Genomic DNA, 27500 nt, shown 5'->3' on the forward strand with positions numbered 1-27500 from the left:
AAAGCCAATAGATGGCGCTGGTGCTGTGGTTCATAGTTATTGTTTTGGGGGAAGTGGGCGCCCCCCTGACCTGCCATGCAGGTCAGCCTTGGTATGCACACTAAAGACCAACGCTGAGACGCTCTGCTGGTTCATTTTCATTATGGAATGAGAAATATCAAACTGAGGCCTCATGGACAACCATGGTTTATGTAATAAAGGTTCTCTAGTTTAAATGACGAGGGCTTGTGTTTCTTTTTCGGCAAACTAACACTGCGGGCTGCATGAGGCAACAGGGTGGACATCATACATGCAACACAAACATTATCAACAGTCAAAGCATTTGATGGGAGCAAATGTTTACAAATACATAGCTTTCATTGGGTGATTTACTATTATACTATTTAATGTTTTAGTTATACTCAAAGCTAGGCTAGGAAATTGTCTGCATTTTCATCCATATTTGGATTAGTGTCAAAAATCATCCAAGACGTTAACAATAAAGACTAGTGAATATCCGTATTGATCTTCAATATTGACTTTGAACTTCTGCTTCATTAATTTGAGCATGGCTCTTATTTTGTCATGTTTAATGGTCTCTGCATGAGTCTTAGATCAGACAGCTGGATCGCTGACTGTAACCACGTCCTGTTTGGAAGAACAGGACGTGGTACCACATCGAGCCAAATATGAAAACAAGGAACAAGCATATAAATCTGTAAGGGGTTATGGTCAGCTTGTTAAGGTAATTAAATAATAAGCACTGTAGAAAATAATTTAGTCCCCAATCAGTTTGTTTAACCCAATCTTTTGCCAGCTGTGCTGTGGGTCTAATTTGGCTGAGCCATGTTTTATGATTATACCTCACTCTGAAAACCCCAGAAGTAAAAGAGTTTGTGGTCTCGGCTGTAACAGATCACCTTTTAAACATCAATAGACAGCCAATTAATGTGGGCCAACCATGTGTTCCATGACTTCAACTACTATGGCCTGGGTTTGATGGATTTAGGGTATCCTAGATGGAAATAACTCTCAATGTTATTTTTTTCTTATTGTATTGATTTAAATGGTCAATAGATTCCACAACACATCAATTTGCCAGCAGTAAGGAGATTTCAGAACAAAGTGACATAAAGTTAATTACAGAATGTAGTTTAACAATGCTTGCTTCCAAAAAATTAGAGCCTGGGACCCTAACTAACACGGGTGTTTCAACATCATCGATGACCATGATGTGATAACAAACCATTTCCATTACTAACAAAGTCTCTCGGACGCGCTCTGCTGGCAAGTTGGATAACTTTTTCCCTGTAATTATTTGAAATGAGGGTGTGTTTTTTCGTTAAAACAAGGAAACGATATGGTATGCACATTAATGTTTTCATTGGGCTTATCACGAAAAATATTGGTAGAATATAGAATACAGGTAGTTTAAATTACAGACACTAAGATTGACGGTACCATTATAAAAACACAATCTGTCATCGTTATAACAAATTAGGATCGTAAAAATGACCTTTACTTATTTTTTCAGACTGGTCTATGTGGAAAAGCAGTCCAATGTGTAGCGATACGTTATACACAGATGCAAAGGGGCAGTGTAATACAAAGGCAGGTATGGCAGGTAGGGCAATTGGAGAGGAGGGGCACAGATATCACATGACAATGTAAAAGTGCTAAAGCCCGCTGCACACCACAACTCAAGCGTAGAGCGGTAGCACTTGTCTTCCCACTGCCGGCCTACCCACGTGGACCTGCCATCTAGACCATTTCCATTGATCAGCTGATCCAGTCCGGATCAAAATACCCGCTCCACTCTGCAGTACACCTCCACTCCAAACAGGTGTGCTTGGGCTCACTGATTAAAATGGGTCAAAAAGGGATGCGCTCTCAGCTTGAGCTGTAGTGTGAAACAACCTTAACATGGCACTTGTAGTAGTGTTCTCCTTTTTGAAATTGGCGAGAAAGGGCCAACCCAAATGAGGGCCTTAAAAAGTTACAAAAGGAGTAGTCTGTCTGAGTTGGGCTCTTCGGTGCCTCACTTCCCCAGAGCCTTGTCCAGGTGGGTCCTGATGGCGTCCAGGAAGTCTGAGGTGGTCACGTAGTGTTGGTTCAACTTGCAGCTGGGAAGACACAGCGCTGGGATCATTACAGACCATAAATCTAACCCTATCCCACACTGAAATATAACCACTGAAACCCCAGGCCAATAAACTCCAAACAATAACCTGTAACCCTGAGCCAAAACCCTAACAGAATCAAGTCCCAAACCCTATTCCCCAACCTTCAAACTCCATATCGTAAACCAAAACAAACTACCTATATCTAACCATCCAGCCCAAACCCTTTCATGTGCTCCTAATGTCTTCATTAAAACATCACTTAAACATTAATATCACAACATGGAAGTATGCACCTTTCCAACAACGCATTTAGTTATACATATTTTTCATCTATCTCTATCGCTAGATATAGATTTAGATTACGCACATATATTACAAATACCCAGAGTGTACACTATATATGATTAGAAAAACACATGGTGAAACATACTTGGCCAAACCATGGATGCAACCGGCCAGGTCCTTGGTCATCACGCCTCTCTCCACAGTCTCCACACAGACCCTCTCCAGAGTCTGACAGAACCTACAGGTCAACAGACAGCTGGTCACCATGGGCAGCGGCACGGAGCCACGCAGGGGGACAGGGCGCAGGGAGGGACGGTGAAGTGGATCCTGTCACGCAGCAGCTCTATAGCTACTACTATATAGCTATAGTAGTTAATATGTCAAGGGTGTATTACTTGATCAAATCTTGGTTTCCGTCCAGTTTGCCTCTGTGCTCCAGTCCCCGGGTCCAGGCGAATATGCTGGCGATGGGGTTGGTGCTCGTTGGTTTGCCCTCAATAACAAAGACAGAAATGTTTTATATATAATATAACTGTAGCCAATCACTTTATTGCTGGTTATTCTTATAGTAATGATACATTTGTAGGCCACTCTCTGATCTTAACCATACTGTCAAAAAACCAGCGTTCTACATATGACTCTACAGGGGTTTATGTTTTGTAGTCCACCATTTGTTTCACAACATTGAGCCTACACAATGACATGACAGCTATCCATCCAATGTTCTATCGAGAATACATTTGCCCTCTTTTAGTCATGATCCTCTAATACTTAAATAATAAAATATTCATAATGGATGGTAGAAACAAGTAATTCCATACTCTTAATGCAAACAGAATGAGTGTGATGATACACTCATATCGTGCGCATCTATTTATACCATGAGCGCACAAATTACTTGAATTTTACACAGAGCAACACTTTCTTCTGAACCTAGGGTTACGGTCAGGGCTAGAGGTTAGGTTAATAGTTAGGGTTTAGTTGATAGGTTTAGGGGTTAGGCTCAGGGTGTAGGCGTGGTCTTACCAGCTGATGTTCTCGGTAGTGTCTGGTCACGGTGCCGTGGGCTGCCTCGGCCTCGATGGTCTTCCCATCGGGACACACCAGCACCGACGACATCAGACCCAGAGAGCCGAAGCCTGAACACACACACACACACACACAGACACACACACACACACACACACACACACACACACACACACACACACACACACACACACACACACACACACACACACACACACACACACACACACACACACACACACACTCACTCACTAAGTAGTTACAGTAGGTTCAAGATGGGACTGCATTTCTTTTTGCCTTTTTTGATATTTTAAGAAAATATCTTGTAAATAGATGAACATTGCCCCCTAGTGGCGACCTGAATAAGCAATAGGTCATCAAGAAAGTTTGCATGAACACACAGAGAGTATAACCCAATTTTTTTGGATATATCCCTTTCAAATCAAAGTATTGAGCCACATTCCAACCGTTCATTAGAAGACTGAAAGCAAGAACCAGCATCCAAGTTAATTGTCAAATGAAACCAACACGTGATTACAACACAACTGGCACCCCCAAATAATTAAGGTGTGGGGAAAGTATGAAGCAAATATGTGTCAAGACTACATTGCGATGCATCTGCATCACAAGGGGAATACACAACATGATATGCCAGCGCTACCTGAGGAGTGCTGATTGAAAACCTTGTGAATCCTCAGCACATGCCTCGTGCTGTTTGTCACACATCCAACATCTTGATGTGTGACAGACAGCCTCATGCAGCTTTGTGCCAGGATGCCTGGAATGCATTTACCTTGATGATCGTATTGCACAATGGGATGCTACAACTACATTAGTTTGCTTTTTTAGAACTTGATATGAGTAAAAAAGAAAAAAGTGAATTATAAGGAGAAAAATACATACATCTTTGCAATGTAACTATGCCTGTATGCCTGCGTTTCTGAACAACTTTTTTAAACTGTAACAATGTCCTTTGTATAATTCCTTTGTTCATTTTAAACCTCAGATTGGCACCAGTTGTCACAAAACTGGTTTGAAATAATCTGTATGCAAATCGCAACAAACTCTAGAAATCCAACTGCCAGCTTTCCTGCTTGTATTACGATCTTAAGAGGACGCAGGCACAGGAGCTGAACACCTACCCTGAGCCAAGATGTCCGACTGCACGTCTCCGTCGTAGTTCTTGCAGGCCCAGACGAAGCCCCCGGATGACTTCAGCATCTGGGCCACCATGTCGTCGATGAGCCGATGCTCGTACCAGATCTTCAGCCCGTCAAACTCTGTCTTGTAGTTACTGGGGAAGGGAGGGAGATTATACTCATAAAACCCTTCATTTTGACATTGTGATCCACAAAAGGCGACCACCTAGGATGTTGAATACAACCTCATGGAGCAATATTATGCAAACAAACGCAAACAACCAAAAAGCTTGTTATTTCAACCAATGTTTTTGTGTGTTTCTCACACATATGCACTACAACAAAAAGGAGGGTTAAGAACCATATCATTTCTCAAGCCATGTCCGGAAACTGGATACTGGAACCAGAACAGGTTCATCCATTTCCTCAAACCATCTCTTACTTCTCGAAGACCACCTGGAAGATGTCTTTGAAGCGGCCGTCGTAGGCCTTCAGGATGGTGTTCTTGGTGCTCATGTAGAGGGGCCACTTCTTCTGGATGGCGTACTGGAAGCAGCTGTGAGCGAACCCAGTGATGGACTACACACACACACAGTCAGAAAGACAAACAGAGACACTTTAAGAGCCAAACCCAGTGCGTCTTCAGGTGCTACGACTCGGCCGCATTCGAGGCGAAGCCTGTGCAGTCCCCAGAACAGGCACGCCAAATTCAATGGACAACATTAGGATATGGGCCTCGTTTTTCTCTCATAAGACGTTATTAAATAAGTCCTCCACAGCCCTCAGGAGGCAAAACAAATGATGATTGGAAAATATTCTGGGAAATATCTGCTGTGAAAAAGTGTGTACAAAGTGCAGGTGGATAAAAGGTAACAGTAGGCTTTGGAGAATGATCCTGATTGAATAATCCGGGGCTGCTGACCTCGTCAGTGTTGTACATTCCCATTCCACAGCCTCCAGAGGGGAAGTCGTACACCTCCCACTCCTTCTCCTTCCCTCCATCCGCTGGGCTGAAAATCATCTTGAACTTGCCGGGCTTGTCAATGACGAAGTCCGTGGCCTTGTACTGGGACAAGAGGATCAAGAGAGTTCATCGGAATTTCATTTGATTGAATTTAAAGGAGACATATTATGGTGTTTTCCCAACAACTAAACGTAGCATTTGATTTCCAGAAACATGTTTTTGAAGCTGTTTGCTGGAAAAAAGCTTTTAGGAAAAAAAATCTCGCCTACCGCTATTCCCCTCTGTTTCAGTCCCTTCAGAATGTGCTGTTTCTGGTGTCTGTAGCTTTAATGCAAATAAGCTGCTGACCAATGACCAATGAGCTGTCCACAGTATGGAGGAGTAGGGATTGTTGCCGTTTGCGGACTCCTGGAGCTCTATATCGATATAATATATAATAATATAATAATAATATTAGATATGGGTATTTATAATATCTGCAGGCCCGCAGAGAAAGGGATTGTACTCCCGGAGCTGAGAGTTCCCCCCGCCGCAGCTGCTCGTCTGCTGGTCCACAAAATCGTAGCTATGCTCTGATTGGAGGGGAGAGTGGGGAAGTGGGAGGTAATACTCAACTGTGCCCCCTTCCTATGTAGGAGGGGGCGCCGAAACGGACTCGCTCGTTTGCTAACTGTAGGCGGGGTACTTTCAGAAATGCATATCTCACTCAAAAGAATCATGTACAGACTTTTATCAAGGTTTGTATGCGTGTGGGAGCGCCATAGACTCAAAATAACACCCCAAATCCCAGGAAAAGTGATGTTTTCATAATATGTGCCCTTTAAACGTTTTTGTTCCCCTTTAAACTCGGGGGGTACATTTAATACCTGATCCCCAAACGCGTGTCTGCCAATGGTGATTGGTTGCGTCCAACCAGGAACCAGACGGGGGATGTTCTTGCAGATGATTGGCTCGCGGAACACAGTGCCGCCCAGGATGTTCCGGATGGTTCCGTTTGGGCTCTTCCACATCTTCTTCAGCTTGAACTCTGCGGAACATCCAGAAGGAAGACCTTCAGACCTGGCTTATGGACATTAGTCATGACATGTACATTGATACAATTAATATGAAAAATTGTAGGTAGTGCACGAGGGATATTATTCTTGCACATTATTTGTCTATCATTGGAATACTATTGGAATAATAACTACATAACCACAATAACAAATGATGACTCTCTAACTAATGCTAGCCTCATGCCATACTACACTACAAACCACGGTTACCATTCAGACATGGAATGTTGTATTTTTGAAGATAGAGAGAGGGAGACTTTAGTACACAATCAGTATGCATGTGTATGTGTGAGTCAGAAACATCAGTTATCATGGTAACCAGAACTATGGGTCCATAAGCAACGTTCTATAGCAGCAAGGCGTGTCTGGATGCCAAAGGGGGTAGGGTTGGGTGAAGGTGTGACCTGGTACGGTAAACATAACTCTGAACCCTACAGGTTTATAAGGACACCGGGTGACATATATATAGTCAAATCGGGTATAGTAAAATTAAGTCCATTTTATTTGTAAAGCTCTCAATCACAATAACAGCCTGAAAGGGCCTCATTTGATGACACCCCCCTATCCCCACAAGCCACTCCCTTAATTATCAAGGAAGAAACCTTGAAGGTAGGTAGAGTGAGGGATGGTTAGGAGTGCAATGGGTGCCCTAATGGACAGACATAATGGCAGCATAGCGGGCTCAAGAGTAGAAGTCTATTTCAATGATTGAGACGTGAGTAGTGTCTGTGGTGGTGCGGTGGTGCTGGCTAGGCAGCTAGCTGCGGCCTGGGTCTTACCCTCCACCCTGGCCTCGTCAGGGGTGATGGTCGCACATTTGATCGCCACGTTGTACTTCATGGTGGCCAGGGCAGAGTCCACGGTCACCTGGTCCCCGGTCTGGTCGCGGTAGGGCAGACCCAGGTCAAAGTACTTGAGCTCCACCTCCACATTTGATAGGATGAGCTGTGTTCAGGGGGCAGCAGCATGTTAAAAAAAGGAGAGGGAGGATTCAGCACCACTTCAAGTAGTAGCACAATTATTGCACATACTGTGACCCACATTACAGTCAAAGAATTTATTAGCCTCTGTTCAGTGTTTATCCATTATGTAGTAGTGGGATTATATTGATTAAATAGACGCATTTGCAATCTACAAAATACAAGATATGTATGCATTAAAATGATTGTTTAGTAAATTTAGTTATATGGCTTGTTATTATTTCAAAATTAATATTGCTTTGTCCATTCCATCATGTTTACCATTGTAATGTTTTCCAATTACGTAGGCTATTTGGTTAGTTTATGTTTGCTAAATAAACACACTGATAGCATTACCAGCGTTGCAGACTTTCTTTCGACTGTTTCCCTGCTTTTTGCACAAATGATTGTGTACAAAGGGTTATTTTTCTTTGTTTGCATATGAGTTGGTCCGGGAAAGGTCGTCATGACCATTTAGTGCGCTATACCTAAATTCAAAGGTTGGGAAGCACAACTCTAAGTTCAGTGCTGATATCAATACCCTATCTTACTGTTAGCCTCTGTGACCCGCTTTGATTACATTCTGATTACAAAGTCCAGTCAGCTATACGGAGACAATTAAACCCTTTATTCACCCGGTAATAAAAATGTTCCAACGGACATACTAGTTCATAAAAATGCTGAACAAATGAACACCGATTATTAAGACGGTAACCTTCTCTTTGATGAACTCCCAGATGATGCGGGTCATTTCGTCTCCGTCCATCTCCACCACAGGGGTGTTCACCATGATACGCTTGGTGGCATCTACAACCACACACAAATACTTAATTGCTGTGGATTTTCCACAACATCTGTAATTTGTCATTTATGAGGAATTAGTGAAGGAACACCTCAGCTTGGTACTGTGGTGTGGTCGAACTCCACTGCTACCAAACATTCAACAAGGCCAATTTTTACTATCTTGAATAATGTGAACGCAAGAGGTCAGTGGATCTACATATTTATTTAGCTACCTACTTTACTGTAAGCAGTCCCTTCCAATTTCTTACACCATGAGAAACATGGCATTTATTTAGATTCAACACCTGTCTTAAGTAAAAATGTGTAGGCTTTATTGTGGTTACATTGTTAACATAGAGATTGCATAACATCAAGCACCAGAATAAAACCACGCCGGCTACGCGTCTCCGTTCGTTAATGACGACTCACAGTTTCGGTTCTGCCGCCGGTTTTGATTGCTGGTCCCTGTAGACGCCAGCAGCACAGCAGGACTTCTGCTGCGCAGAGAATTCGTGGTCGCAGCTCTGGAGACGGAGGCCAGACATCTAATGTACCCTGCCATGTTGGACGGTTTCTGCAGACACCTTTACCTTCTGCAATGACGGTATGAATTAAAGCCGACAGAGAGAGCGCGGTAAATGAGTGATGACGCGTTGTAGGCCTACGTTCCGGACCGTGTCTACGCGGAAACTATCCGCGACCAATCACAATGATACGAGTATAAATGAAATTTCGACATCCAGGGAAGTTTGTTCTCCCTTGAAGGCAAGGAACTTGCAGCGCGCTAATGCACGCACCAACACCCATGCACACAAGCCGGCTGGGTGACGGAGGTTTTCTCCTACTTGGACCTATTTCTTATTCAATTAATAACTCAAGAAAACAGATTTATTTTTGTTAAATGGATCAACATTTCCCTGCTACTAAATGCCCTTATATTCGCATCTCACCATTGGCTAACACCTATTTTTCCTGGTAGGCTTACTAAGCCAACACTGAACAAAATTGACTTTCACAATCTAGCTACTCTGTGTAACATATCCGAATATTAATGTTTTATAGTAAGCAACCCCAGAGAAGTCAGTCCAATGTAAGAAGCAACCATTTAAAATACATCAAACGGTACGGCACCCTGTTGGCAACAGCTTCAGTAAACCACCACATGTTTATTTGAAATAAACAAATAAGACATTAGCCTACAATTGAACTATCAAATCGCTTAAGGCACTGCATTATCTCTGAACAAAGGAAAATGTAGAAAAAAAACACGACGGAGAGGAGGGACAACTGCGAAGACCATAGTAGTAAGTACATAAATAAAATAATTAAAACAAACAAATGAGCAACACAACGCATCATATACCATTATCTGGAATTATCATATAAAGATCTCAACAAATATAAGTCCATTCATATGTAAAGAACGAGTTTTCTCAAGTACTTCCAGAAAATAAACCAAAACAATATTTATTTCTGCTGTGCTGGAAGACATCATTTTCCACACAACTGTAACTTCTATATATCAGCCATATAATATGCACTCTACTAAAATCAACTCACGGATGTGTTGAAAAAAGACTATCCTGTTTGGTTTCGGACCAGTATTGAGGACTGCACATTGAGGTCCTCAGTGAGGACCGCATTGAGGACTGCGTTGAGGACCTGAGCGAGAACCACATGGAGGACTACACTGCGGACCTCTGGGGCTAGACATGTGCATCATTTGAACCGCAATGTTATTTTCTCTAGGTGCCAATGCTTCCCTTCTTGTCGCTGAAGAAGCTTCGCAGCATGAGCACCTGGCCCAGGCTGACGGCGAACAGCAGCGCCGTTTCGCCCACCGACCAGTAGTTGACGCGCTCATGGATGTCCTCCGCCCGGATGCGGTCGTGCGCCTCCCGCAGGCGGTAGCGCGTCTGAGACTCCGACACCACCTTCAGGATCTCGTGGATGGAGAGGCAAGTGGACTCCAGCTGTGTGCATGGAGATTTTATCAAACACAAAAGGGTTTCACCGAGTGGATTGGAGGTGGGATATTGGATGGAAGCACATTTTTTTGTTTTAAAAATATATGGGTTATCTGTTTTTTAAATAATAACCAACGTCTTGCCTTTATTAATGGCCTTCTTTTGCCTCTGAAATGTCAGTGAAAATATGGAGGTATATAAAGGTAACAATCAATAATTGACAAGAATTAGAGTTACTAAGAGGGAAATTCAAAAATATAAAGAGATATTAACAGGTCAATGACAGGAAGCCTGACAGCAGGTGTGGGTAAACTCACTTCACACTAAGCTTTGTATCGGAAAAAATATAAAGGAACAAGGAAGTAAACATCTTATGGTGTGAAGGGAACATGAATCATCATATTCGCCACATAACTCAGATGCGAGTAAAATCTGATGGCCCAGTGAGTAATTTTTTTTTCCCCAACACATTCAGTACCTTCAATTGTTTGGAATGCAAGATATTCAAAATAAGAATAGTTGCATAGTCATAACAGTAACTGATCTTAAGTTAACTGCAAATATTAACAACACCAAAAGGTGTTCACATTATGTGATCACATAAAAAGTATGCCACTATCTCAAGGATATAAAGGGTATGGCGCCATCTGGTGGAGTTAATCTGTCACACCAGAGTTGATTTATAACCCTTTGGGACCTATGGAATGCTGTACTTTATCATGCATGAATAGGATTGGTAGTACGATGTCAACAATAGTTACAAGTACCAGGTACTCAACCCAATACTAAACTAAGTACTTGTTTTATATTGCACCAGTACTAACCGAAGAACGTTATTTATTGGCCCCAGCTGTTGCCCAAGTGGGTACTTCTTATTTGTTTTGAACCTGTAACAATGTACTTGTTGTATGTATTACCACCACTACTAACCAAAGTAAGCTTGTTATATGTATTGATGCAGTACTAATCAAAGTACTTAGTGTATGTATTTACTAACCTGAGTCAATGCTGTTGCACTGTTCATCACCGGGAGGAGAGGTCTCTCCTCACCGGTTCTGATGTCCAGGTACACTATTTTATGGGAGAATGTGGAGAACTCGTTGCTGAAGCAGACTTGGTAGGCGCCCCCCATGGCAGTGGTGTGAGAGAAGCTGTCATACTGCTTCTTTCGCTCATGATACAAGATGTTGTGCAGTGGATCTGTCACAAAGCAGTCCACGTCATAGTTCCCACCTGCAATCACCTGGAGACACATAAGAATGTGTGTGTGTGTGTGTGTGTTATATCAGATGACACAGTTTAGGTTATTCACAAGAAGGCCTAACGACGCCTAAAAAAACGATCATAAACAGTACTAATATGTTGTAGATGGATATGTTATCCGTATTTATTTTCTCTATTTTTACTATACTTTATAGCTCAGTGCCCTGTACTTGATGAAGTGACACCAGAGGTGTCAACATATGCTTATTTATTTTAAATAATAAGGTTTCAAGTTAGAGAGCCTCTGGTAAAAGCAGTGCGACGTTTTAGTAATTTCCTCATTCTACACGGGCTGTAACCTTAGGATATAAAGGATGTATGTCTCAAAATCGCTCAATAATGACAGCATCAAACGAACGCAATTGTATGAAAAATATGTCGTTGAAATGCAACTTACTTGGAAGTCTATGTCAAACTTAACACCGTTCTCTATATCCTCGTAAAAACATTGTTTATCATTGTCAGGCAACTCAAAAGTAACCTCTGTGCTCCAAACAAGGATCACATTAAGGATGAAACAACAAACCCCAAAGTAATGCATGTTAAATGGTTCAAAAAGTCTACTCAGATATCCAGCAGGATACTAATACATTAGTCTGCGTGACAGCTTAGAGAGAAACAGCATTACTACTGACGTGGCACAGGGACAACCACTTCCGGGGCACGCATTCAATACAATAATTGCTTGTGTCGTACTCCAAAAGCCACACTTGTCATCCTCAAAAAGCCACGCTTATTCATATATAATATCAATGTTTCAATACAGTCAATAATATGAATCAATAAATGCAACAAAAAAAAGCAATTTAGTACCGTTTAATTAGTCTCGCAAAGCCAGACCAAACTACAGCAAGTACAATGTTTAATTGACAGTAAAGTTGGCCCGTTGCTATGCCAACGCCTGTAGTTCTTAATAATAATAATAATAATAATAATAATAATAATAATACATTTAATTTAGAGGCGCCCTTCAAGACACCCAAGGTCACCTTACAGAGCATATAGTCATCATACATTTTTTAAAAAGCAAGACATTGTGGAAAAAATAAATAAATAAATAAATAAATAAACATAAGCAATAAGATAATAATAATAATAATAATAATAATAGCAATAGCAATAATACATTCTTGTAGACGAAACCCCCGAATGACTATTTATTCATTTTGAAATATATATTTCGTTTTATTGACTTCCTTCTATGAAGACTTAAAGATTTAATCCATATCCTGCTTGGTGAATCTGTTCGAGAATTTATAGAATAAAAAACAACAACAACAAAAAAAGCATATAATAATAATAATAATAATACATTTAATTTAGAGGCGCCTTTCAAGACACCCAAGGTCACCTTACAGAGCATATAGTCATCATACATTATTTAAAAAACAAGACATTGTGTAAAAATAAATAAACATAAGCAATAATAAATAAATAAAACAAAAACAAGACAAAACAAAACAAAAAAACAATCAAAACAGTGATCAGTTAGACGTTGTGTGCGAGTTTGAACAGGTGAGTTTTGAGTTGTGACTTGAAGGTTGTAATGGTGTCTGATTGTTTTATGTGTGGGGGTAGGGAGTTCCAGAGCCTGGGTGCTGAACAGCTGAATGACCGGGCACCCATTGTAGTGAGTCGTGATGTGGGGATACATAGTAGTCCAGCAGAGGTTGAGCGGAGGGAGCGGGAGGGAGTGTATTCTTGGAGGAGGTCACAGAGATAACTGGGGGCTAGGTTGTGGAGAGCTTTGTAGGTGAGGAGTAGGGTTTTGTATTGGATACGGTAATGTACTGGGAGCCAGTGAAGTTGAATGAGGACAGGGGTGATGTGGTCAGATGATTTGGTGCGGGTGATGATCCGGGCGGCTGAGTTCTGAATGATCTGCAGTCTGTTGATGAGTTTGGTGGGGAGTCCGGTGAGGAGGGCGTTGCAGTAGTCTATGCGTGATGTGACAAATGAGTGAACTAGGATTTCAGTGCTGGATTGGGTCAGTGATGGGCGGAGTCTGGCGATGTTGCGGAGGTGGAAGAATGCAGTCCGGGTGATGTTGTGAATATGGGGTGCGAATGAGAGGGTGTTGTCCAGGATGACACCGAGGCTCTTGACTTTGGAGGTGAAGGGTACTGGGAATCCATCGATAATTATGAGTGGAGCTGGGGTGTGTTGTGATTTAGTGAGGGTGGATTTGGATCCGATGAGCAGGGCCTCGGTCTTGTTTCCATTGAGTTTCAGGAAGTTCCTGCTCAACCAGCTCCGGATCTCTTCCAGGCACGTGATGAGGGAGGTGGGGGGGATGGCAGCGGTGGGTTTGGTGGAGATGTAGACCTGTGTGTCGTCAGCGTAGCAGTGAAAATGGACCCCATGGTGACGGAGGAGTGTGCCCAGCGGGAGGAGGTAAGTGGTGAAGAGGAGTGGACCCAAGACTGACCCCTGGGGGACACCCAGTGAGACACCTGAACACCCAGACTTGTGGTTGCTTAGTTGAACAAATTGTTGACGGCCGGTGAGGTAGGATGTAAACCAGGAGAGTGCAGCACCAGTGATCCCAATACCAGCTAGGCGGTCCAGGAGCAGAGGGTGGGAGATGGTGTCGAATGCTGCGCTGAGATCGAGGAGGATGAGAATGGTGAGTAATCCAGAGTCGGCTGCAAGGAGGAGGTCGTTGGTGATTTTGACTAGGGCTGTTTCAGTGCTGTGTTTTGGACAGAAGCCAGATTGGAACGGTTCATGGAGATTGTTAATGTCGAGGTGGGAATGTAGTTGTGCGGCAACCGCCCTTTCAAGTGTTTTGGAGATGAAAGGGAGATTGGAGATGGGCCGGTAATGGTTAAGGTCAGATGGGTCAGCACCAGGTTTTTTCAGGATGGGAGTGATGGCAGCCAGCTTGAGAGTGAGGGGTACAGTACCAGTAGTGAGGGAGGAGTTAATTTTGTTGGTGATCATGGGGGAGATGGACGGAAGACATGCTTTGACAAGGGAGGTGGGAAGAGGATCGAGCTGACAGGTGGTGGTTTTGGCTTTGCGGATGAGTTCTGAGACGGTCTGTTCTGTTACTGGGGTGAAGTCAGAGAGGGAGCTGATGAGAGGTTGGCCAGAGGTGATCATCCAGGGTGGGTCATCAGAGGGGGTGCGAGATGAGGCCAGTTGTTGGTGAATGGTGTTGATTTTAGAGCTGAAGAAGTCAAGGTATGTATGTGTGTGTACCTAGTATATGTAGGCCGGTAGAGACCATGGGACCTATGAGATTGAAAAAATATGAATGGGTTTCAATGGAGAGAAAGTAATTATTTTCTGGTCCTAGTCTTTATATGCCCTTGAATACACATATGTTGTTTGTTGATTTAAATTATAATTGTTCATGTCAAGAGTTTGACCGTTTATTGTGTAATTGTTCAGCTAAGGCTGTAGAGAAAACACAATAAGAAAGACTACGCTCACGCTCCCTGCGACTGGCGTGGACAAGACCAACAATCTCCCCATCGGCATAACTGAAACTTTCCCACATGCCCCAATTTATAATGATCTTTTGATGCTTTTGTCCTTAAATTATCATTTAAATCCACAACCAACATATGTGTAATCCGGGCCACATAAAGACTGGGACCAGAAAATAATTACTTTCTCTCCATTGAAACCCATTCATATTTTTCGATCTTATAGGTCCCATGGGCTCTACCGGAAAGGGCGTGACTTCGCCACTCTATGACATCAACAACAACAAATATGACAAACTTGTTCATTTATAGTTATTTCACACATAGGTCTATTTTGAATTAGTTTACAAGTTTACAAATCTGTGATAGCAGTTTCTTGTTTTCTTTAAATGGATCGCTTCACCATCCAATCCAGCTCCTTTCATTAATTTTGTTCAAGTCCGGTCAAGTTATTTATAGGGAACTTAAAAACAACCAGGGTTGTCCATGTTTTGTTTCACAGCTTTGTTCCCTAATTTCTAATATTATAAACATTGGGTAGCAAAACCATGATATTGAGAGCCAATAATAACTGTAGAAGCTAAACATTCCCCTTAACACAGCCCCCCCCCCCCCCCCCAAACACACACATACACACAAACGCACACACGCGCACACACACACACACTCTCTCTCTCTCTCTCACACACACACACACACACACACACACACACACACACACACACACACACACACACACACACACACACACACACACACACACACACACACACACACACACACACACACACACATTTTTTTCTCTCAATGTGTTAAAGTTTGCATGGGGCAAGCTACGATGCCAAACTGGTTTGGTATGTATTTTAATAGGCCCTCTCTTGCAGATGCTAGCATTAAGTTACCGGTTAAAGACAACCTGGTTTCACAACAACCGCACTACTATAACTTTTAACAAGATATGGGAGATTAATCAAACTAGAAATAGCTGTCGTTGTATTTGGTGTGTATTTCTATTCCATGGCGGAGTTGTAACCTTCAAAACCTAGCACTAATAAACTTGTGTTTGGTATTATAATAATTTACCGCTAATGGGAACCGATTAGATTCCCAGATTCCCGAAAGCACAATTTTAGCAGTGCAGGCCTATGTTCATAATACATCCACGGCCAAACAAATAAGAAAACACAGAAGAGGAAATTTGTTTCAACCTGTTTTTATTCTTCAGGTAGGGCATGCTGAATAACCAAATCAACTGGATACACAAACTATATTTATTTAGTCACAATTCTAACATTTTTGAGTGGATACCGACGTTTTCTTGTTGTTAAACTTTCGTAAATGCTCTTATTGTGTCTAGGAACTAAATATTCTGGAAATTTTCCAAAGTCTAACTTTGGAAAAAAAACACCCAACTGCCATCTCAATCTCTAAATTAATTAGTTAAGCTATGTGTTAGGCCGTTTTGCGAAACCAGAGTAAGCTAGATTAGTATTCAACTGGAAAAATCAGACCCTCCCCTCAGGCCTTTCTCCAAAGCTATTGCCCAAAACAGCTTTAGCTTTAGATCTGCCTATCCTTGTGTAAGTGTCCGGTCAGGCACAATGAGTGCACGGGTAGAGTGCTGGCAGGAGAACAGACAGGTGAGCCATCCCACAATTTAATGGGGGCCAACATAAGTGATTGGACGGTCTTGGACAAAGCCCACAGTTACCACTTCTTTTTCTTTTATTGATTGATGTAGGGATGAAAAAAAGAATTGCATAGAATATGACAACAATGCTTCAATGATAAAAAAATAATAGTAAAAAAAACAAGAGAAAACCAACTACATTTTTATTAAACAAAATCATTGCTTTAACATGCATTGTACAGAAACATCTGGTTCATTATTTTGGCAAAAGTGCATTTACAATGTAACAAAAAACTGTATAAAGCGTCATCGCATGGTTGAGACCTCAATTAGACCTTATCACAACCAGTTCGTCAGAACTCATGGAAATGTGTAACATTTGAAACAATTATCAAGGTGGGATTGTTGTCCTACATAGGCAGAAGTCATTATAATTTATGTCTGTTGTGTTCTCATCCCATTTTGGATTTGAAGATTGCTGTTTTTTTCTTGTTTGTGAAATATGAGAAGCATTATTTTGAATAAAAGTGGCAACCATTAAGGGTAGAAAAATGCTAATATGCATGGAGGGTAACATGCAGCTTTTGGTCCACACAAAAATGTTACTTTTTGAGTTCACCATTACACCATACTGCACGCAAACTATTTGTTTGATATGCTTATATCCTGTTCCAACAGGATATTAAAGGGTCTTCTCATGTGCTGTATATTGAAAACATGCTTCACCATGACATTTTTGTCTTTCAACAGGGAGATAATAAAGTATGAACTAAAAGGTAAACATGTTTAAATGAGAAAGAGATACAAACCTCTGCAGAAGAGGTGATTCACTTGTTTCACCTTGTATTCATAATTTTTTAACACTCACCCACATTATATGACGTGACATGACGGGACGAGACCCGGATGCATCAAACTCAAGTGAATCTCCATTTGGAACAGGATTCAAAAAGTTCAAAGGATATGCAATAAAACAACATTTGATAGTGTTGCTAGGTTAACAATGCATCTTGCACCCTACAACGGAGTAACAATATATTATATAGATATTATATATCTTGACATGATCTCCTGTGAGTTGCCTTAACATTAGTGAACTGTTGAATAACTATCTCTGCATCCTAACATTCACACTTGAAACACTTGTCAAATTCTCAACAACAAATATGTTGTATAATAGCAATAACAGCAAATTAGTCATATTACAAACCATTTACTACACAGAAGTGATGTAATCAAAATGGTAAAGTACACAGTGTACTGTAGTCCCAAATTCCCCGTTTGCAAGCTTTATAGATATTCGCCTACTGCACCTAGCAACTTTACCGCAGTTAAAGAGAAGTACAATTTTGCCGTGAAAGTTAATTTAAACATCGACTCCATCGCATGTGCAGTTAGTGTCAGACACATGCCCTTATCAGTTCTCCGTCCAACGGATACAGAATCGATAGCTGGGCTGGAAAAGTGATAAGGAGATGTGAGCGACCATAGGGCGACAACCAAAATGCAAACACACATTACTACCACACGAGAAAATTGTATTGTGTTCAGATACAATAATAATAATAATCAAAACGAATACAGTCAATTAAACACACATAAAAATCCTCAGTAATCTTTGGGACTTTTCGGAAAATCTACAGCCAAAGATTTAGCTGGATACTCCGACTCATGCCCTCCGGCCATCCCCGGCAGGTTGTTGGTTCCATCCTCTCCAGCTTTTCTTCATGCAGAGTCGAGGCCGCCATGGAAGGGAAAAAACTCACTCTGGATGTTTGGGGTTCTCTTCAGCTTTGGCCGCGCTTCAGTCAGGCACCGGTTTGGATTCGAATGGCCAACAGTCAGGTGGCTCCTGCCAGCAGGATAGCACCTCACTCTCAGACTGCCAGCACACGTTTGAGACACACCCCGTCAGATGAGTTTTATTTGGCCGCAGCCCCGCCTGGCTCCTCCGCCATTCGTCGTCTGCCATTGGCTAAACCTCTGTCGGCTCCCATACCTGCCCCCTAGGGCCTGTGGGACGCCAGCCAAATTCTTCTTCCAGACGTCAGTCACGAAGAGATCAGCCAGTAGGATGAGAGGCCATTCTTGGCGGCCTCGTCCCACACAGGTGTGGCAGAAGAGAACATTCCAATGCAAGCATAGCTGGGAGCCGCATTCAGCCTGTATTTATCTGCTCTGCGAACCAGGCCTCGGCTGACCACTCACTCACCCCTGTTCTCCTTCAGGGACCTTCAACCACAGAGAGAAAGAAATGCACTTTCGCTCAACTAAGACCTTTTCGCTCCCGTATTCCACCACTTTCTCTCTCTTCAATAAATTGCACAAGGGATGATTTTCCATAGCAGTGTGTCATTCCATCTTTCACTTGGCAAGTTGACCCTTAGTGACCAACACAGAGATTGGTTTGCCACAAATGATTTAGGAGTACTTTAATTGACTTAACCCCCACAACCATCATTTGATTGTTCTGCTTTTCTGTGCTCATGTAACAGCAGAGGTTTGGTCTGCAGCACCTAAGGCTCTGTGCTCAACCAGAGACAGACTCCCTCCGCTCTCATATCCCATTGGGCGAGAGGCCTGTGTGAGACAGTACAGGTGCAGGCATGGCATGCAACCCCCCCAGCGAAGAACATCAGATCAACATCAGGAAGGCTCAGTGGGAATGCATGTAAAGTATTATACTGTGTAGACTGTTGTTCTGGTATGCGCCATGGCCTCTCTCCCTCGCTCTTTCTATCACTTTATTTTTCCCTATCTCACTCTCTATCTATCTTTCTCTATCGCTCTCTATTTTGTTAATTCCTCACGCTCTCATTCGGTCACTCTTTTCCTGCCGTCTGTCTGTCTCCAGTCCCCATTTTGCCCTGTTTTTTCTGGATGCCTTTCAATGTCCAACATAGTCTAAAACTCTTTAGGTTTTGTGCACTCCAATCTCCCCCTTCGCGCCTTGATAGTCCCCTTCTTGTGTTTAACTTTTGGACTTTCCACTCTCTTCTCATTCTCCCCCCCCCCCCCACCCTGTTTTTACATTTTACTTGACCTTTTTCATGTCTCATAAACCCCCCTCTCTCTTTCCCGCTCCCTTCAGTCTTCTAGAGAGTGGAGGGTAGGAAGACTGTGTTAGGTGCCCGAGGCTGGGAAGGGAATGCAGGCTTGCAGCATTCAGAGAGGCCTGTGCGGAGCCCAGTGGCCCATGCTGCCTTCAGCTCTCTGGGGGAGCGAGTCTCGGCATGCGGAATGCTCCTTTTACCGCCTTCGCCAACGGTGACTAGGCAGTACAGGGCTGCTGATCGCCCCACTGTGGCTTTAACATCGGTTCCTCTCATTGGTGCTTTTCAGGAGGTGGGATAGTAGGAAAAATACATCAGGGGGGATATGTATCTTATAAAAAAGTAAAAGGTGCAGAATAGTTATACATCAGGCTGACTGGTTTGGCCTATATGGGCAGGTAGGGCAGGTCGATAAAAAGGTGCCATGCACACAGTCAAACACAAATACATATAGACACACAATGAAACACACACAAAGACACACACACAAACATATAAACACACAACGAAACAAACACACACACAAATACACGCAAACATAAACGCACACACACATACATTACCCACACAAATAAACATGCACACAAATACCCACATACACAGACACAAATGGATACAAAGTCACCCAAGCATGTAGGTACCATCTGAAGCATTGGCCTGACAGAGGGCCAGGTATATAGCATAACTAGCCCAGAAGCGTTGTATGATAATGAATTTCACTCACGTTGTTTCACTTTTTCGAGATTTATGATCCCTCTCCTCCCGGCATTTCTGACTCTAATTATCCAATGAACATCCTAAATACATACCAAGATAGTACGATTTAATTTGGCAACAAGAGTAGGAAGGTCTATATGTATTACCCTGGGAGATTTCCAACATGATTGTATGCATGTAAAACACTGTTGTTGCTATACTTGTGTATGACTTACTACTTCCCTTCTCTTTGTAAGTAGCTAGAGACAGTGATTAAGTATCACTTGAAGTTGCTTTACTGGAAGAAAATAGAAGTCGCCTAGTAGTCTAGTATGACTGCTGTTGTGCAGTATTTGGCATCCCCTATAAAAATATCAATCTATTTATATAAGATAGCACTGAAAGCAGTTGCTTTGCTTATTTTAGGATTTATTTATGTACACAAATTATTCCTGCACATTTTTGGTTACATCTTGATTGTTGAAGATATGTCAGAAGATATTTATGACAGATATAGTCCCTTTGGAATTGCAGCAATACATGTAATGTTATGGTTATAATAACATTCTAAAACAGAGACCAGAGAAATTAGAAGTTATATTTCCTCTGGTATCATTTGTTAATAATCTATAGGTGGAATGCGCACACAAAATGAATGAGACTAGAAATACCAGCAAGGTAAGGAGTTGCAGGGTAGTGACAGAATATCCTCGAGGATGATTCTTATTTATATAAGCGTGAAAACTAAACTCAATGTGTTTGGATTAAACTTCTGATCAATAATCACTCGGATCACTAAACGGCACTATACAGCACTCTACGATGTACTAGTTGGGAAATATTATTTTCTTCGTGTTTAAATAATTAAATTAGTGTAATAGATCAGTAATCAATAACGAACAAGTGGGTCTGACTTGTTGTTCTATCCACTTAATTTGTGACCCTTTCAGCAAGAAGCAGATCAGCTGTTTGATAGGGTAGAGTAGCTGACAAGGTCGATTAGTTCCGCCTGGTCGTTATTCCGGGCTTCACCTGAACTCAAATCCCAAAGTGGCTCTCTGGTGGTTGCTTTTATTGTTGATGTGGTGATGGTTGTGCGTATATCGAGGGAGTCGACGGAGGACCCCCGTGAGAACGCCAGGGTTCGAGGCTTGGTGAAGGACGTACAGATCGACGCTTCTTGTGGCGTCTGATCCCCCCCGGCAGTGTTCTTTCGCCGGGATGAAGACGCCGTCGATGGAGCGCACCGGCTGGAGCGAAGCTGCTGACTCAACTCGGCTGTCTGTCTGACTTAGCACCTGCTGCGCTGCCCCCCGTTGGGCCAGTCGCGCATAGCGCGCTGTGCGTTAGAAGATACAGTCGGTATACCTGCAGACGCAGGCACGTTCATGCATTAACATTTTTATTCTCACATAGCCTACATCCAAGAGATTATGCAGCACATAAATATTAGCTGATGAAACCAAACGACGTGACTTGTCAATACAAGTAATGCAATACAAAAAAGGCGCGCGCGCAAACATACACACGCACACACACACACACACACACACACACACACACACACACACACACACACACACACACACACACACACACACACACACGCACACACACACACACACCGCACACATACACACACACACTCACACATACACACAAATCTAAGCACTAATAAAATAGATAATAATTGATATAGTCTCATCACTATCATTTATCAAGAGCTTAACCCTTAACATGATTTGGTCGTCCAGAGCATCAGTGACACAACACGTCTATAATGAGTAGCAGGCCTACTGCGTGCTCTTCTCCAACCGGTTGCCAGACATTGCTCTGACACCCGGCCGCTTTCCGCCCGGGCGGGCGTCGTGCGGCTAATGCTTTGTGATGTCTTGGCATCCCACAGGGAGAGGAAGGGCACGGCTATCCCAGCAGCCTTTTGTTGTGTGATTACGTCCGCTGTGTTCCCATCAACGTCAGTGTGAAAGTCTGCCGCTGAACCAACAGGCCAGGGCTCCTCTTTGTCCTCTTCCGGGGCTCCTGGCTTCCACCGGGCCCCGGGCGGATCCAGGGGCCCGCAAGAAGATCTGCTAAAACATCTTTCCCTCGCTGGGATTACAACTCACACATTCCCTGTGTATGCATTTGTGTGTGTGTGTGTGTGTGTGTGTGTGTGTGTGTGTGTGTGTGTGTGTGTGTGTGTGTGTGTGTGTGTGTGTGTGAGTGTGTGTGTATGTGTATGTGTGTGTGTGTGTGTGTGTGTGTGTGTGTGTGTGTGTGTGTGTGTGTGTGTGTGTGTGTGCGAGAGAGACAGAGAGAGAGACTGTGTGTCTATGTGCGTGTTAGAGTGTGTGGGTATATGCATTTTCTATATACATATTTAATTACAGTGCGTTTTTATATAACATTTCCAATGAGCGTTATCTATGTTAAAACGTTTTGAAGAGGTTTTTTTGGAACAAACTCTGACTCTTTTAAATACTAATTTGGTTTTGCATTCAACGTTATGAGTTGTGTTGTCTCATGACACTGGCCTAAGTAACTGTTTTGTGTTATTGACAAACGACACATTTCAATGACACAATGCCTGCTTTTCAAGCACTGTTTCAAGGGGGGGTTGTTTTTGCCACATACAAAAAGAAAAAGCTGCAAAGATAGCTCAGCACATTTTTTTTGATCAGAAAAATTCCAATAGGTATGCGCCTAAAGAAACAAAATTCCTTGATCTGGCACCAGAATGACCTTGCTGAATATGTGCTCTGTGTTGTATTTATTTGTATTCTTGTCTCGTGATGACTGGCCAGAATGTTTACCTCACCATGTTACGTGTTTCAATCATCTGACGACAAATTCCATTGGCCTTTAATTCACTATGGCCTTCTGGGAAATAAAGTCCAACTCCATGCATCAGAAATGTTAATTGCTCATGCTAAATTTAGCCATTCTAACATCATGGCTGCCTGGGTCATTACCCACAGCCTCCACGTCAGAGGCTCAGTTCTGAAAGACCGCTCAGAGGCAATGGGAATAAAGTAACATGATACTTATGATCATACCAGGAAAAAAGATAGTCAAATAAAGATTCTCTATTTTTGGAAAATAGGAGTAAACTCAAACGGGCTATTTGATTGTGTTTCTGTGTGTGTGTGTGTGTGTGTGTGTGTGTGTGTGTGTGTGTGTGTGTGTGTGTGTGTGTGTGTGTGTGTGTGTGTGTGTGTGTGTGTGTGTGTGTGTGCTACATTTAGTAGCAGGAATAGGGTTTAGAGCCTCTTGCTCAGAGGTGCCTACAGGTCTGCAAACATTTAGGAATCGCCCCCACAACCTTTTTAGTGTTACTCGAGTACCCTGGCCAAAACATTTTGTCCACCGATTAACGATTCAGATGTTGGCGAATAATCGCAAACAATTTTTTTCGGCATGAATTGTGGGTGCTATCATGTCATACGATTGAAGAGCCAATTAGATCAAAGAGGAATTCCTCCCATATGATCTAAGAACTTTTTCAGACCCTCCAACTATCACCTTGTTGTCGCGCACTGTACAGCCCTCAGTTACCATGGACACGAATCATGCAAAGTTTTAAATTTGAATAATGTGTCCATGATAACAAACTCAAGCTCCTTTGTTTGTTGGTATAACTAGGTCCTGTGTTTTGGTCTGTCTATGTGTGTGCACGTGTGCATGCGTGTGTCTGAAGTGCATGTGCGTCAAGGCCTTTTTGTCAACTAGTAACTATATCGATGATATGAATGTATACTAAGGTGCAAGTGAAGCTTGAGTCAAGACTTAATATGGATTTTAATACAAATGCAATGTTTGTTGAGGCTTATATGGGCCGTAGTATTGTATGTGTTATACTATCATAAGTTATTAGTGTATAAGTTATAAGCATACTCTATAGATTCTGGGGTCAGGGCTACTGCCGGTGGTGTTATGTTTGGGCAAACAGCACTGGTCTCTAGTGGAGGATGAAATGTGATCACGGAGGGCTGCCAGCACACGTCATGAAAAGCCGGGTGAGCTAAGCGCAGCGGCGGCTCTGCAATACACCGGAAACAGTGTCACCTCCCGCAACTTGCCACTAGATGGCGGTTTACATTCATTGTTGTCGTATTGTACATGCAAGCGGCCTAGCATTGAGTAGGGCTGCTATTATATAGTTTGTTTGCCGAACTTTATATGCATGTGATATGAACCACCGTGTTTGTCTTCAGTCAACACAGTTTGTTTATTTTGTTTTGTGGTAGGATAATTTTAGATATGTGATGTATCATTTTAATGAAACTAGAAAATAGATATGTTTAGGCATATTTGACTAGAAGTTAGATTAACCTTTATTCCATACTTATTTGGAGGTCAACAAGTGCAGTAGCACTTAAACCAGTGGTGTATGGACAAGGTGGTCACAAAACAATCCCAGTGTAAGCAGTAGCCACCGTATCTCCGGGGCTGGACTGTTCCATGCCTTGCTGGGTTCATAGTGTTTACTCCAGGCAATTCTCACAGTTTTCAAACTCTTCACGGAAGACTGCAAAAGGGTCTATTAGTCCTCTTTTTGTCTGTCTTCCAGGCAGAGACACAAATAGACGGTCTCAATAAGGAGGCCTCCATCTGAGAGAGGAAATAAGGCAGCTTAATCTTTCTAGCCTCTTAAAACCAAACACCCTCTTCAAGAGCAGGAGCAGAACAAAATGGAGGTCAAATGTAATTGGAACACACACACATCCGTAAACCGGCGTTTCTGAGTATGTGTGTGTGCGTATGTGTGTGGGTGTGTGTGTGTGTGTGTGTGTGTGTGTGTGTGTGTGTGTGTGTGTGTGTGTGTCTGTGTGTGTGTGTGTGTGTGTGTGTGTGTGTGTGTGTGTGTGTGTGTGTGTGTGTGTGTGCGTTATAATCAGTAATGGATGTCAGAATGAAAAATGTACTAGTGCACTGGTCCTCCCTCAATCTCTTCAACTGTAAAAGTGTGTTGGTGATTGTTGCTCTATATTAACTGTAACAAAACAGTTTGAACCACTATATTTCTATGTTTGTGTATGAAGGCAATGTCCTTGGCTCTGTGTGTATTTGTGTGTGTGTGTGTGTGCATGTGTGCATTTGTTTATATGGCGAAGGTCTTGCTCATTTAATTTACTTTGCTTTACAGTCTTTCGGGTATTTGAATGGAGTGAAAGATTTCAGTTTGCACATTTTTGAAACATGGATGTCCTCTGTCTAAATATTTCCATAATTACATTTACATAAGCTTTAAAGTATCATTCAAAATCAATATGCAAAATGGTATGGTAAATAGCTGGTATGGCCAATACATTAACCATTCATCAGACAAAGCTAGGTTCATGCTAATGCTTACTAGTGTTATCTCAGTGTAATCCAACTGCTAAGCCGTCTGCTACCTGCATCCCTGCAGTGACTTCTAACCAAGAGTATTATCACACGTTCTGCTGAAATAAAGGACATGGGGGCTTAACCCCCCCCCTGAAAAAGGTTGAGCCCCCTCAAAGCCCTCCCTCCCAAAACCTCCAGTAATTTTGTATTGACAAATATTTATGGAAAACATATGTTTTTTAATAATAATTTGGCAAGTATTTTGGCAAGTATGACCAGACAGGTACCCATGTTAAAGAGTATGCAACTCTCATTGCCCATACTCCGAACAAACCTGAGAGTTTCCTTTAGTAAACACACTACACCCACACAAAAAACGCATTATATCGCGCACAACTTCGACTGTTGCGGCGCCCCCGACCCTCCCGGGATCCGTTGCGGCACTTGGCGACAAAGGCCTTGGCTTATATGTAACAAAACGGAGCTATGAAACTATATTCTTCGTTTGCGTAAGTGCTGATGGCCGTTGCTGCTTGTTGTGTGATTTGATTGGTTTATTCGTATCATATAGTGTTTAGTATTATTTGTTGAGTCAAAATGTATTAGTACCTGCTATAACCAATCTAGCCCACCCGTAGCTCCAACAAGCATACTACTTTGGCGCCGCTACTGTAGACTAATAAAAAAGTAGACACCACTGCCAATGGATATCAATGTTATGGAGAAGGCCCTGAATGTATTTGGACCAAGCAATAGATTAACTGCTTTTTAACATTGTATCCAGTCTCCATAGTCTCTATTACCCTGGCACACATCTCCCCCTCTCTCAATAATCTGCAGGGCATCAATTCACCATCCTACCCCACAATCCCAAAATCCTACACAATGTTAGCACCTTCTGCTTTGATTCTCACCCCGACTTCATTATAATAACCAACAGACATTCTCCTGAATCACATCCACACTCTCTCTCTCTCTCTCTCTCTGACCTTCGCCAACACCTGAAGGTCAAAGCCGAAGCTCTCTCTCACACATACACACGCATACACACACACACATACACACACACACGCACACGCACATACACACACACACATGACCGTGCTTCTCTTCTTCTCTGGGTGTTTATGACGCCTTTACCTGTCATTAATATGCCTAACCTCCGGCTGATATGCTAATGAAATTTGCATGTCATTAGCATATAGCGAGGCCCACCATTTGTCGCTCTTGTGCAATTGGCTTGAGGAGAAGGACACCTGTTAGGCAGCAAGACAGATGCTGCTCTGGCAGGGTCACGGTAAGGGTGGTAGGGTGTGAGCGTGGCCGAGAGAGAGAGAGAGAGAGAAAAGTGTGAGTGTAGGGGTTTGATTGTGTGTGTGTGTGTGTGTGTGTGTGTGTGTGTGTGTGTGTGTGTGTGTGTGTGTGTGTGTGTGTGTGTGTGTGTGTGTGTGTGTGTGTGTGTGTGTGTGTGTGTGTGTATGTGTGGGTGGGTGTTTGTGTATTTGGCTGAGATGGAATTAGGTTGCCTGTGTTCAGATGGTGTGAGAGACCGTGTATGCTACTCACAGTCACAATAATTGTTTAGATTAAAGTCTTGACATTGTGGAAGGCAAGGTATGGACGTTTTATGCTGTATCTTTTCAATTGTTTAGGTATATTAAAGCAATGGATGCTGTGTAGGTTTTTTAATTTTAGAGATATTGGGCAAATGCAGTATATTTTGCCATTATGTGTCAAAAGATTTTTCTTGCAATATTTACATTATAAATTAATCCATTTTGTTTTTCTTATCAACAATAAACATCTTTGACCA

The 27500-nt window shown here is 42.4% G+C and overlaps 3 protein-coding genes across 3 annotated transcripts in view; 1 reads left to right on the forward strand and 2 right to left on the reverse strand.

Moving 5' to 3' along the window:
• Window positions 1–497, forward strand: part of znf710b (zinc finger protein 710b) — an 11450-nt gene extending 10953 nt beyond the window's left edge. Inside the window, 1 exon segment of the mRNA XM_030376184.1 lies at window positions 1–497. This exon segment is cut by the window's left edge and continues 2319 nt beyond it. The gene's annotated coding sequence lies outside the window, so the exon portion shown is untranslated.
• A 520-nt stretch (window positions 498–1017) lies between these two features.
• Window positions 1018–9187, reverse strand: LOC115558247 (isocitrate dehydrogenase [NADP], mitochondrial). Its single transcript, XM_030376182.1, has 11 exons — window positions 8746–9187; window positions 8249–8340; window positions 7354–7519; window positions 6386–6546; window positions 5478–5621; window positions 4998–5134; window positions 4559–4710; window positions 3414–3526; window positions 2783–2880; window positions 2533–2625; window positions 1018–2102 (listed from the first exon to the last, which is right to left on the reverse strand). Exons 1-11 carry the CDS (start codon window positions 8876–8878, stop codon window positions 2018–2020), a joined length of 1374 nt encoding a protein of 457 aa, XP_030232042.1. The 5' UTR covers window positions 8879–9187; the 3' UTR covers window positions 1018–2017.
• A 275-nt stretch (window positions 9188–9462) lies between these two features.
• tmed3 (transmembrane p24 trafficking protein 3) lies at window positions 9463–12200 on the reverse strand. Its single transcript, XM_030376183.1, has 3 exons — window positions 11944–12200; window positions 11281–11526; window positions 9463–10289 (listed from the first exon to the last, which is right to left on the reverse strand). Exons 1-3 carry the CDS (start codon window positions 12085–12087, stop codon window positions 10062–10064), a joined length of 618 nt encoding a protein of 205 aa, XP_030232043.1. The 5' UTR covers window positions 12088–12200; the 3' UTR covers window positions 9463–10061.
• Between the last annotated feature and the right edge of the window lie 15300 nt (window positions 12201–27500).

This window comes from Gadus morhua, chromosome 14 (assembly GCF_902167405.1).
Source record: "Gadus morhua chromosome 14, gadMor3.0, whole genome shotgun sequence".
Taxonomy (NCBI): domain Eukaryota; kingdom Metazoa; phylum Chordata; class Actinopteri; order Gadiformes; family Gadidae; genus Gadus; species Gadus morhua.